General features: G+C 40.9%; 1 protein-coding gene across 1 annotated transcript in view; it reads left to right on the top strand.

Moving 5' to 3' along the window:
* Positions 1–14,125, top strand: part of Cttnbp2 (cortactin binding protein 2) — a 163,108-nt gene that overhangs the window by 123,141 nt on the left and 25,842 nt on the right. The window contains exons 12-14 of the mRNA XM_005388158.2: positions 2,359–2,438; positions 9,927–10,013; positions 10,094–10,193. Coding sequence (XP_005388215.2) covers positions 2,359–2,438; positions 9,927–10,013; positions 10,094–10,193 — 267 coding nt within the window. The remainder of the gene's footprint in view (positions 1–2,358; positions 2,439–9,926; positions 10,014–10,093; positions 10,194–14,125) is intronic.

Below are 14,125 nucleotides of genomic sequence, written 5' to 3'. Positions count from 1 at the left end.
AAGTACTGTTGGTATTTTGATTGGAATTGCTTAAATCGATATATGTTTTGGAAATATGGCCAGTACTTGACAGTATTTGTTCTTCCTGTCCAGCAACAGGGATGTTTTCCAGTTTTTCGATGTCTTCTTCCCTATCCTTTTTCTACTATATTTTTCACTACAAAAATCTTTCACTTCCTTTGTTAGGTTAATTCCTAAGTATTTGCTGTTTTTTGAAGTTATTGTGAATGGTATTGTTTTCCTAATTTTTTTCAGTGGGTCCATTATTGGTGTACAAGAATGCTATTCATTTTTGTGTATTAATGTTTGTATCCTGACTTGCTGAACTGATTAATCCTAGGAGTTTTGGGTAGAATTTTTTGGGTTGTCTCTTTAAAGGATCATGTTGTGTATAAATACTGTATAGTTTGACTTTTTCCTTTCCTGTATCTCTTATAGTTCCTTCTTTTGCCTGAATGCTCTTGCTAGAGGTTTAAGTACAGTACTGAACAGGAGTAGTGTTACTGAGCATCTTTGTCTTTTTCCTAATTTTAGAGGACAAGCTTTCAGGTTTTCCCCATTTAATATGACATTGGTAGTAGGTTTGTCGTAAATGACCTTTATGCTATTGAAATAAGGTTTTTACCTATTTTCTTCCAGGTTTTATCATAAATAGATGTTGGATTTTATTTAAGGCTTTCTCTGCATCTATTCAGATGAGCATGTGGTCTTTGTCCACAGTTTATGTGATACATTCATTGATATGCATATGTTGAACTATCCTTGCGTCTTTGTGATGAAACCTATTTTGTCACAGTGTCTGATCTTTTTAATGATTTGTTGCATTGTGTTTCCCAGGATCTTATTGATTCCTTTCTTGTTTAGGTTTTAGATTTGAATTTAGATTTGAATTTATTGAGGAATTTTGCAGCTGTGTTCAGTAAAGAGATTGGTTAGTACGTTGTTGTTGTTTTTTTGTTTTTGTTTTTTTTAGTTGTGTCTTACTCTGGTTTTGGAATCGAGGCAATGCTAGCTTCCAGGAATGAATTTGGCAGTACTTGTCCCTTTCAATTTTATTTTGAAGGATTTAAGAAATATTAATTTTAGATCATCCCTGAAGTTCTTGTAGAATTCAGTGGTGAATTCTTTGGGTCCTGAGCCTTTCTTAGTTAGTAGGCTCCCTTATTAACTGCCTCCGTTTCATTCCCTGTTACTGGATTATTCAGGGTTTTTATACCTTCTTAGTGTAGTTTTGGGAATTTATGTGTATTTAGGAATCTATCCATTTCTTCTGCATTCTCCAATTTATTGGAATACAGGTTTTGGTGTAGTTACTAAAAGTCTTTTGGATTTTGGCTGTTACCATTGTGATTTTACCTTTTTCATTTATAATTGCATTGATACAGATCTTTACTTTTGGGGGGAAAGATTGGCTAAGGGTTTGTCTATTTTGTTTATTCTTTAGAAAAAATCAGCTCTTTGATGATGATTTTTTTTTTTTTGGTATTTTTTTGGTCTCAATTTCATTAGGTTTTGCTCTGATCTTTTTAATTTCCTTTCTTGTTTAGGTTTTAGATTTGAATTTGTCTGTTTTTCTAGGACCTTGAGGTTCACCTCTATGTTATTTACTTACAATCATTCTGTTTTTCTTACGGCACTCAGCTATCAACTTCTTCTTAGGAATGCTTTCATTGAGCCCCATAGAATCTGGATGTTGTCTTGGCATTGATCTTCTTACCTAACGTTGTGCTGCTAGTAAATGATACAGCAGCATCAATTTCTCAGCCCTGGACTGAAAAGGTTACTGGTTATCATTTATTTCCCATACTTGAGAATGTACGTTTTAAAAATCCTGTCTCAACAAATGTTCTGTTGTTTAAACTGTACCTGCTGCAATTGAAAAAGAGGGAGTTCACCCTAAAAACTAACTTTATGCACACACAGGATATTGAGAGAGTAGCAGTGGAACTTGGGGGCAGGACTGCAGACCCCAGATCCATACGTTAATATTGGCCAAGGCTAAACCTTCTGAAGACTGAGATTACCTAGGATAACTTCTGCTTAGAAACAGTAGAACCCTGAAGCCAGCAAATGGCAGATACCAGCTACAGGGGGCCAGGATCTGGGGGCCCTTCCTGTGATTGCTAGAAGGTAGGTAGGCTTCCTGCCCCCAGGAAAGAGAGCTGAGGCTCACATTAGGGAGTATGGTTATCTACCAGCCAGTACAGTGTGGAGATACTTCACAGTGCAGAGGCACACAGGTACTTCTTGGCCATATGTCAGGTCTGCCTACATAAATCTATAAACATACTGTTTCCTTAATGATAGGTTCTGTTGCATTTTGAGCCAGTTTTCCCTCTGTGTATTTGTTTTTTCCAGGCCCCCTAGAAGGCTGCCTCAGTAGTGTGACTTATGCTTCCATGATCCCTCTTCAGATGCTGCAGAACTACCTCCGGCTGGTAGGTTGACACTGCCAAGTGGAGACCTCCACTTCCCATAGCTGTTACTGGAACATGGGGTCACCTGTTTGTATGCGTGTAGGAGTGCCAGCCCCACCCACGCTTGGCCCCTGTTCTCACAACATTGTTTTCCCTGGCAGCCCTCTCCCAGGCAGGCTGCCCATCATAGTCTGGTTTTCTGTCACTGTCATCCAAGGGTCCATTGCTTGAACCCGGAGACCGTGTGATTTGTTAAGTGTCATAATTTGAGCAGGAGGAGGTTGTCTGTCTTGAACAAGGACTTGACATCAAAGGAATGATCGTCATGTGGAAGGAGATGGCCAAACATTCCAGGATACCTTACTATAAGCTTCTTTAATTTAAAATTGAGTAAATATGCTAGTATTGGGCAGAATGTTCACTTAGCCTCTTAGCAGAAACCAAGTAGTTATAGCTTTAAAAGGTAATTTTTTTCAAGCATCTAATTTCTCGGAGATAAGAACTCTAGGGAAGGGAAGGCAAGGTGCACCCCCCAGGGTCTCAGCACCTGCGTGCTCCTCGGTTCACTGCAGTGTTGCTGTGTGACTTGGTCACAGGTGGTTATCACTACCATGCTCACTTCCTACTCCGAAGGAGGAAATCTGAGCGGTGAGCCCCTTCCTTTCAGCGGAGTTACTCATGTCAGACTCCATAGCACAGAATTAAGAGTCATGTCCATGTCCACCTGGCCTTTTGTGGGACAACCACATGCCCTCCTAAAACTAGAAAGTCTGTTAATAAAAGAAAGAAGGAAAATTAGGTAAGCAAAATAGCAAACTCTGGGTATAAAATGGATAAATGTAATACTTTGCATTCGTTAAAGAGTTCATGAAAAATATGTCAGGTGCTTTTATATGGCTTACTTTATTCTTCAAAATCTCTCCATGAGATAGATAATTTCACCCACTATTTTAATGAGGAAATTAGAGAAAGGTAAGAGAATATGCTCAAAGCTACCTAGTACGTGATGAAGCCAGAATTAAGCATGTCCCTGAGGTACTGTATGTGGCCTTTGTGTGTGGTATTTATCTAAAACCAACGTTAATGGTATGAAATAGTACTTTTGCTTGTTGCCTTACTTTATTTAGAAAACCTTTTAAAAAAACAAGTAGGACTATGATCCTTTACAAAAGTTGTTTCCATAAGCTGTGAATTGATGTCTTTGTTTTCACCCTGATGAAAGGAACTATTCAGAACCTTCCACTGACCTAGCTGGGCTCAGAGCTGAGACTGGCGTTGTACACAGTCCTGTTCTGGTAATACATAGACATTCAGAGCTTCACGTTGTGAGGGACGAGGTGTTTTCTGAATCTGAAACTTCCACTTTTTTTTCTCTGCCTTTTGCTGCTGTTCCCCCAAGGCCCCAAAGTATACAGGAAGGAGGAGCTCTGTCTCACTGCTTTGCCTCACTGAAGGGTGAGGGATGATGCCTGAGTTTCAGGAATGGCAGCCTTGTATGCTCCTGGAGCACTCCTGTCATCCCAGCATCTCTAACTGGGAAGGACCTGGCCTAAGGCTTTCCATTCACCTGTTCAGGGGATGAGATTGTCAAAAAGCAAAATTGTAAGCCTGTGTAGAAATCTTGATTGGCTTTAATTTGTAATACTTGATTTTGGTAAGTAGGTAAGTGCTCCATTGGGCTAGGCAGTCTGGTTTTACAAGCAGAGAAGCAGACAGCAGAAAACGAAGAACAAAAATGAACTGGTTATGTCATATTTAACTTGCCTTGTGTGTCAGGCACAGGGAGACAGAACAGTGGAAAAATAACTGATTCTTTAATGTTGAGTTACTTTTTAATAAGGATTAAAGCAGAAGGGACTTCATTATCATGCTGATTGAAACTAGCTTACTTAGAAAACTTGGCTGTTAGTTCTCTTGATCTCTCAGAAGGTCAAATAACAACTTACTTTCATTTTGGAGATTTGAAGCTTTAGCATGGATAACTCCATTTTTTTTTTTAGGCTAATTTGTTGAGTCTTGGGGCAGGAACCTGGTTCATAACAATGACCTCTTACAATTTTTATTTAGCAAAAAGAATAGAAAGGCCATACAACTGAACTACAACTGCACATTAACATTAACTAGCAAGTCTGTGAAGTGGAATGTCTGCTGGTCCCATTGTATACGGCATATTCACAATATGCTTACACGTGTGCCTCCTGATTCGTGGACTTAGTTTAACAACCAGTGATCAGCAGACCAGCCTGAATCAACTCTGGTTTTAGTTCTTTTCTCAATTTAGTGAGTGTACCTGAAGGGTTTTTGTAATCTGTTAACTCTTGGATGGACATAATGCAAATGTATTACTCATTTTAAGAATGTTTGAAAATTTAAAGTGATTAAGGCAATAATATATTATAAACATTATGAATGCTCAGTCTTTCATTCAAGAGTTTTAGCTCCTCAACAGCATACGCCGTGTATTATGCATTTGGGTATCCTGTTAGTCCTTTAATTTAGTTTGTTAACCACTATAGAGCACCTCCTAAATGGAGGCAGTGGTTTAGACTTACATTATGGGTATGTCTAAGACATACTTCCTGGCCTCATCGAGTTTATATTCCAGAGGGAACAAGGCAGCCTTCTAAAAAATGATTAAATCCATAGGTATATAATAACCACAATAATTACAAGTGTAAATGAAAGAGAACAAGGAGATGAAGAGGAAGCAGAAAATGCTATCAGTGAAGGTTTTGGGAAAGATCTGTCTCTAGTGGCATTTGAACAGAAAACCAAATGAAGTAAGAGCATAGCCTTGGGTATTAGAAGCAGACACAAAGGTGTCCATACCAATAGTGAGCTCTGAGAAATGAGTAGAAACTGGATTATGCAGGGCCAAAGCAAGGACTGTGGATGTTAGTCCAGGTAAGATACAAAACCACTGGGAGAATATGAGTAGCATGTCCCACCAGTGCAACAAATGGGACAATGATGGTGCATTGATGTATATAGTTAATTTGTTGAAAATGTGTATAGATATACAAACATAATTACAGTTGACTTTTACTGAGCAGTTATTATTTGTCAAGCTCTGTTCTCAGTATGTGGATCATCTCATTTAACATTCTAGGAGTAGATACTTACATCAGTTACACTGTTCAGGTGGATAAACCCAGAGGGGCTCACAGTGATTTACCCTAACATCTCAGCAAGTAAGTGGTGGGAGCTACAGAGTTGAACCTGTGCTCTCTGCCGTACTTACATGTGTCATCATATTCTAGTAAGAATTACAGTACTCAGTTTTTATTACATATGCAAATGTACTACATGTATGAAATGCATGTGTGAAAACCCTTATGCACAAAACCACATGGATTGGAGTTTTGTTTGTTTCCATTGTTTTTATTTTTAAATATTTTCATTTAATTGTTAGAGTCACACAGACAAATTTTAGATATCTATCCTTGAGTTTGTAAGGGGAATAATCTAATTGAGTTTTGAATCATCAAAACACTTTATTGAGTGCACTGCATTAATTGGACTTTTTTCACTAACTTAACTAACATACTTCTCTTAGCCAGTATACAGTTTTATTAGCTTATTTGCAACCTTGTATTTCAGTAATTCAGTGGCTATGCATACTTATTACATTAGAAAATTACTTGAGTAAAGCATGCTGGTGAGAGCCTTACTTTAAAATGAAGGAGTTGAATCTTTAGGACATGATCCTTGAGATCCTTTCCCTGTTTGCTATCCATTGCAAGATGTGCTTTAGTATACTAATCATCAATTCATTACTAGAAAGACTACTTATCTTCCACATATCCTCCAGATAAAGTTGCAGCTTTTCCATAGAAATAACGATGTAAATAATGGATATGTGTCAAAGAGAGCTCACAGAACTCATCAGCCCCTTTATTTAGCAAGTGGCCTGTAGCCATTTCTTTTTCAGTTCTTGGGAGAGCAAGGTGGGCTGAGGCCCTAAGGGAGGGGAGAGTTGGTTCCCTACAGAGGAAGAAATACTCACCAAACTGTGTTGCGTCCAACACCAGTAGACCTTTCGGCTTTCCTGGCAATTGTGGAAGATTTTGGGAAGTCGGTCAGCAGTCAGCCCAGGAGATACCTGGCTGACAAGGAAGCTGTTATGTCCAAGATGCCTAAGAGTTTTATTGTTTCATAAAAATAGCTGTAATACCGAAGTTGTTAAGTCCTTGTCAGTAAGAGAAGGTCTGTTGAAATTAGTAACCAACCTGATAACAGTTTTCACAGCTTCAGTAAGCTAATAGTGTGTGTGTGTATAGATAGTTAGGTAGATCAGTAGGTAGAGTCTCTCTGTGTATGTTAAGTGTAATTTCTCTTAAATTCTCATTGCTATGCCTGTTACATGAAGAGAGACGAGCAAATAGTTAAAACTTTCCAACATGAAGGATTCCATTTTTTAAAAATTCCAGATGTATAGACTTTGAGATCGTTCTGATATATACATTCAGTTACTAGGTCTCTTCTCATTTCAGGTTTAACCTTTCCATTAATTTTTTTGTACTACCTCACCAAATGATATCTCATCGTGTAGATTGCCATTTAAAATCCAAACAAAAATATGAACTGCTAGAAGTAAAACAGTGCTGGGCAGTAGATACTATTTGGGGGAACTTTATATAAATAAATGAACAGTAACTGTCACTCAGGGCTCTAGTGTTACGGATAAATAACTTCTCTAAAATCGGGTATCAGAAGGGGATGGAATGAAATCTCCAGCTGTTAAGCATGTGCTGTAAGTGGGAGTTGTCGCACTGTTACCGGCTCAGGACAGCCCTCTATTTTTCATTCTTTTTTGAGGTTAGCATCTCAGCACAGTGTGGCCTAATCCTGTCTTTGAACAGTAAAATCTTTCCCCAGACAGCGTATGACATGGCAAACAGAGGTTAAGGCTTATTACCTTAAAATGCCTTAAATCTGAAAACACAGCTGTCACACTGACATGAGTGGAGACCACAGCTCCTCTAGTAAATGCCACTCTGCAGAAAAATACTGGACGAAAAATAAAATTGAAAGGATGGATGGATGGTCCATTGTTGAGGTCACTTGTTTCCAGAATCTCTGCCTCACAAAGCACTAGTGGACATGTGATGTGCTTCCTGAATAGGCCTTGAGGACCGGAGAATAAAAGGGATTGGTACCAATTGTGATAATGAGGCTAGTGTCCCTTTATGAGTAAGCGGAAATGCCACACTGTAAAGGAGATAATTCTGGTGACTGCGATTCAGGCTATAACTTTAGAGTTGAATTTCATTTGATTTTTCAAAGGACAGGCGTCTCTTCTTTCAACATAACTAAAATATTTCCAACCCCCACACCCCAGTCTGCCTATGTGATCAATCTATATTTCCATCTATCTTTAGAGCCCTCTGCTGGAAGCATGGAGGTGTGCTCAGCATCTTGATATTTGAAGAAATGTATGTTAACTCTGAAACATGGATTTTCTTGACAGAGCTTTTAATATTTACATCAAGGTCAACAGAGCAAAATTAATTTGCTCCCAGTAGTTAAAATTTGTGTTTATTTTTAAATGGTAGCTAACACAATTATATATCTTCTGATGAGATAAAAAAGGAAAAAAAAAAAAAACAAAACGAAAAATTATAATTCCCCGAGTGAGAAGAGACCATACATGCAGTGTATGTATTACAATACATAAATGATCTGGAAATCTGTTTCCCTGTACCTACACAGCTCATTTATTTATATTCTACCATATGCCACAAAAAATATTAGACTATGTAAACACAAAGGGCTTATTGCTAGTGAATGGTCTTTTTAATGAAATTTTAAATTGAATGCTTCCTGTTGTCCCTAAACTACTACCATCTGAGAACAAAGGAGGCGTTGAAACAGCAGACAGCTTATCTATACAGTCGGGTCTCTTGCTGTTACATGATTTCAGAATCAGTCTTCAGGAAGTGTAGACAGTTTGACAGGGTGGCTGAAATGAATAGAGCACTCTTGTGATCAGAAGTGAAACAAGATTAAATTGCAATACTAGTTGAAAATCTCAGAGGGAGAATATTCAGTAAATCTTGAAAATCTGTATCCTGTTTCACTAGTGTGAAACAATTCACTCCTTGTGAGAGAATTTCTCCCCAGTAATTCATAGCAATTTGGGATTAATTTAGAGACCTTGAGAGTTCTGGTTTAAAATTGCGCCTGATTGCCAGTACCAGTACCTATAATTCCCCACTAGAGTACTTTTAAAAAGTGACAAAACCTCAAAATGAAAAAGAAAACCAGAACCAAGGTCGTCCTTTGGCAAGAATATGGAAAATGTTTCTTTTATCTTCTAGGGCAGTGGAGTATTAGGCCCAAAATTAAATAGGAATAAAGCAAGGTTGATTCCAAAAAGCAAGATTTTATACTAGTTAGAAAACTGGAGTCTTGAATGCCCCAGGTAAAGGAGTTCTCTCTTACTTCCATGCTAAAGGTTTTTCCCGAGCCATCCTTTCATATTCCCAGAATCTGCCTCTTCCATTAATGAAGGAACAACGGACATATTTACTGTCTTCAGAAGGTCTGCCCCAACCACCCTCAAGATCATTAGAGGCCTTCTGCAGTGATCTGAAGGAGACAGCCTCCTCATCAGAGTGCAGTAGAATGTCAGCAGCACAAAGACATGCACATACGTGCATACATTGTCCTGTTATACAGAGAGAAGCAGTGTGGAGACCCTTCCACACCCAACACTTCTGTAAAGCTGAATGGTTCAATACTCACATGCAAACAATCACCCACATCAGTTAAGTTGGAGCTTCCCTTGCCTGGGTCCTTCTCTGTAAGACCTTGCCAAAAAGTTGCTCCCACGTGTACGTGCTGGGCATGGAGGCTCGGCATGGGATAATGAGCTGAAAGGCTGCTTCTCTGCATCTGCTGTAGGCCTTGCTGACTGTTCTGCATAGAGGATGATGGGCTTCCTTTCAAAAGGAATGTTATTCTTAAAGGTGAGAAGGGCATCCAGGCAGGTTTCCTTTTTTACAAAGTAAATGTGATTTGTCTCTACTTATAATACATTCATGTTGATCAAGGAGTTTTATACTCATGAAGATATCTTTTACATAAGACATCAACACGGAGATATTTTCTGATATACAACAGCTGATCTCATTCATGTATCTTTCTTTCAAAAATATAAATATACACATTCATTATGCAAAGTAAAAACTGGAAGGAAAAAAATACCTTCATGATTGCTTCTGGATGCTGACACTATCAGTTATTCTGTTCAGCTTCTTCGTATTTCTTTGTATTTTTCTTAGTGAAATGTACTGCTATTCTAACCACTAAAAAGCAAAATAAACACTCGGAAATTCAAAGTAAAGAGCATCTTATGAAGCCGAATAGAATGCACGAGGGACTGTTTCTCAGCTGCCATGCTGAACCTGCCATAGAAAATAGCAGGAAGCAAGTAATTGTCTGCCCTTGCGTAACTGGGCAGCTCTTGCCATCTTCACCCAAGGTCTCTTCTTGGCTTGTTGTTAGGTTGAGCAATATCGTAACGTCATTTTCCACGGCCCAGAAGGAAGCTTGCAAGACTACATCGTGCATCAGCTCGCACTGTGCGTGAAGGTATCGATTACTTTCATACTCTTCTTTTCCTGGAGAACTGGAAAGTGTACCGCACTGACCGCTCTGCTTGCTTATCCCAGCACAGACAGATGGCTGCAGGGTACTCCTGTGACATAGTGAGAGCTGAAGTGGGTGCTGGTTTCTCCAGAGAGCTCCTGGCACACCTGTTCATCAGCAGCGGTAAGACCATTTCAGCAAACTAGGCTGTGATAACCCAAGGGTGTGCTCTTTCATGATACCATTAGATGGAAATGAACGGTGTAACTGAGGATACGTTTGTCAGCTTTTCATTTATTCTGTAGCCACCAGATGAAGGTTGGGAACCCAAATGAACATTATCAAAATTACTGTCATATGTGTGCATTTTCTTTTTTTCATCTTCTGTATAAATAATTGCTGGGTATATTATATAACTGGCAGCAGTGGTTTCTCAAGGGAAGAGGTAGTAAGAACAGTTTGCCCACAGTAGGACTGAGTATTATATCTTTAACGCTGTCTAGAATTGCCAGTACATGGTGAAAACGAAGAACAGATTGATGTTAAGTAAATTTTGCTATTCAAAATTCTCTGCAACCAATACACCCCTCATTGTTACACCTGGAGGAGGCTTCTCCATCTGTCTCACTTTGGTATGCCATTGATGAGCGGTTAGCTAAATATATGTACTCACTAATTAGCTCATTTAATCTCCACAACCGCCATATGCAGATAGGTATCATGTTCTATTTTAAAGCTGAGGACATGGGCACTAAGAGGTGCCGTAACTTGCCACTGCTGTGTAGTAGCAGAAGTTTATGGATGCACCGTGTTTATCAATATAACATTTTTCATGCATTTTCTGTTTTCGGCTCTGCAGCCTAGAACCTCCAACATCACAGGAGGTGGAGTTGGCATTATTCTGTGTGACACGGCATCACTGGGTACCGTGAGGCAAGACTGAAATTCCTCAGACTTTGGTCTCCAAAGGCTGAAGCCGCAGACACTGTTGGGGGGGCTGAGGAGTTAGCTGCAGGATTGGGGAAGGGTAAGTTGAGAAATTTAGGATCTCTGAGTGAGGGCGGTGGGAGCTTTGCTCTTTGGAACCATGAAGATACCTTGTGGCCAGGGCAACTGAGGCCAGGCGTAAGAAGATAGAAATTGCTTGCTGTTCTAAACCAAGAATAAACTTAAAAGCAGATTTGGGGAAGGACTAAGGATTCCACAACGCTAGAAGCACATGTTGGGGGCGGGAAATTTACCAGAGACTTGAATGTCACTGTATTACACAGTGACAGGTTATAACCAGCGGCTAGTGAGAGTAAAGCACAGAAAGCTATTTTCTCTGATAATATCACCAGTTACAGCTAATGTTTACTAAGCTCTTACTGTGATAGGGCCTACTCTTAAGACTGAAGTGTTTGTGAACTGATAGCCCTCTGGGACAGGTTCCTGTACTGTCCCTGATTTACAGACACTTGAGACAAAAGGTTAAGTCACCTGCCCAGTGGTCCCACAGCACAGACCCCGAGCAGGACGCAGCCCCAAAAGTCTGGCTGATAAACATGGCCATCATCACTCCCAGCCACCGCTCCTTAAAACTCCCCTGTGCTAAAATGTCTGTTTCTCCCCCTCAGCTATCTAACAAAAATACCCTTGTCTTTCAGCTTTCAGTCTTGTTTTATCTCAAATTCAGAAGCTAAACGTACTTTATTCTTGCACTACCAGGCTAGATGGCAGCTGAAGACAGAACTTTCATGTAAGCTTATATAAGAAAATTGGAGAGCCACGAATTAGGTCAGGAAGAATGCAAAGGTGACCAACTCAGCATTTCAGAATCTGTATTAGGCATCTTCTTAAAAAGAACTCTTCTTCCTACTTCCCCACTTTGGAAAGTAGCCTGGCTCCTCCACTTGAGACTCAGATCTTGTTGCAGGCTTGAAAACCTAAATGCCCACAAGCCACAGTAAGAAGCGAAGCCAGTGCAGTAGGGATGCAGGGAGCCAGAGACGTGTGTCCCCGTCTCCAACAAAAAGCTGCAGCTCATGGCTCCTGGCTTGTTGCCCACAGAACCAGCGCTATGAGCTGTGTGACTTTCAGAGGGAAGCTAGGTCTTTTGGAGTCTCTGAGGGTTTGTGAGTTTTGTCAGCGGTTCCAGTGACTGAACCCAGGGCCTCATGCATGTAAGGCAAGTGTTCTGCCACTCAGCCACACCCCCATCCCGCAATTTAATTTTTTAAAGCAATATGAAAACCACGTAGAGCCCACAGGTCTACTCATTTATGTATCCTTGTCCCAGCCAGTCCATGGTTACGTCTTGCTGAGCCAGTCTTCGAGTACCTTTTTATCTATTCTTGTAGACCTTACTTGACTCCCCTGCCGATAATTCATTTACTTCCCTGCAAGTGGTCTCCTGTACACTGCACCTCCACCCTGAACGTTCTGGCTTAGTCACTTTCCGTTGCTGTGACTCAGTATCTGAAACTCATAATTAAAAGGATTATTTTGGCTCATAGTTTGCAGGGTTTTGGTCCATGGTTGGCAGGCTCGGATGGAGGAATGAGATGGGGGAAGGGCCGGACGTGGAGGAAAGCTGCTCATTTTATGGCGGCCAGCAGGCAGAGAGAAGGGAGGAGCCAGAGGTGACGCCCTCCATGTCACGCTCCTGTTACCACCTCTCCCCCGCAACACCACCTCTCCCCCGCAACGCCACCTCGTAACAGCACATTCAGCCAGGAGCTCGTCAGTGGATCAGTCTGGCGCTGCCGCAGATCTTTGTTTAAAGCTGTGATTCCTGTGTGCCACCCCGCCAGGACCCCTGCAGTGCCGTTCAGGTCCTTCCATTCTAGGACACCAATGTACCTACTGCTTTGCTTATCTGACTCTTAGAGGAGATGTCCGTGCGCCTGCGAAATGTGAGCTTCCTTCGCTGTGTGACCTTTGCCTGTCCACTCTCCACGTCTCGTTCTACCTGCAGCTCCCCGGGTTAGAGTAAAGGCTTGAACTACCATGTGGCCGGCACAGTATGCTGCACATTAGAAGTTAAAATAGACGTGATCTCTGCCCTTCCGGAAACGGTAGGAAAAAGCATCTGTTAAAGTGCCGTAAGGCCCCTCTCCAGATCTTCCAGATGTGTATCACTATCTGTCCTTACTTTTTAGTAACTAAAATGTAAATACAAGGATTATCTGCTGAGGCCGCGATTGCAGTTGCCCCCGTCAGCAGCCTGAGCATTACAGGCCCCTCAGTGTCCCTTCCCCCACCTTGAGGGCGTCCTTACAGTATGTTGGCTCTGCTGCCTTTGTCTCACTCCACCTGCTGCTAATCTCCACTGCAGCTGCCACTTGCCCTTTCTTGTTGAAGGGGCCATGCAGGCCTCGTCACCCTTCTTCCTTCCTGTGGTCTGATTCCCTCCGGGGTGCTCTTCAGGCCTTCCAGGAGGTCACTCCAGGATTCACAACAATTCTTTTTTTTTTTTTTAAATTTAAAAATAAAAGGAAAACATTAACAGACAACCTTTTACAAAATAGCAGAGGAACAGTACAGACAATACAGAGTTGCAAACAAAGTGGTAGGAAATTAACAATGCTTGCTGTATTACATACTGATATCTTCAAAGTGGTTTCTTATGCAAACATAGAGAGACATGCCATATTGATCAATCAAGGACTCATTGACACTTTCTTTCAGCAAAGAAATAGAAAACAGTAGAACAACTATGTTAGCTATCCTGTATATACATACATACAACATTTCTCCTTCTTTCTCTTCTTTTCCCACATCCCAGTTGCCCTTTACCTGAGTGTCTTCCTGTCATTTCACAATGTCTATCATACCTCCTAGTTTAAATTAACTCTTTCAGGTTTTACACTAGTGACACAATGCGGTGCTTGCACATGTAGGTCTGATTTATTTCACTTATGAGTATGGTCTCTAGTTGTGACCATTTACCTGTCTGCCCTGGGTGCACGGAGGGCAGAGACTCAGACTGTAATGGTGGCGAGGTCCGGGGTTGCCTGCTCTGCCCCCAGGAAGTAGATGGGAAATACCTGGCTCTCAGCGAGTTTCGTCTGAGAACCGTGGCATTGGGAGCAGGCCACAGCCCGCCTGGTTCTGCTTCTTAGTTCAGGGTGTGC

This window comes from Chinchilla lanigera, unplaced genomic scaffold, assembly GCF_000276665.1.
Source record: "Chinchilla lanigera isolate Chin_1 unplaced genomic scaffold, ChiLan1.0 scaffold00031, whole genome shotgun sequence".
Taxonomy (NCBI): domain Eukaryota; kingdom Metazoa; phylum Chordata; class Mammalia; order Rodentia; family Chinchillidae; genus Chinchilla; species Chinchilla lanigera.
This window is presented reverse-complemented; position numbering and strand designations above follow the sequence as displayed.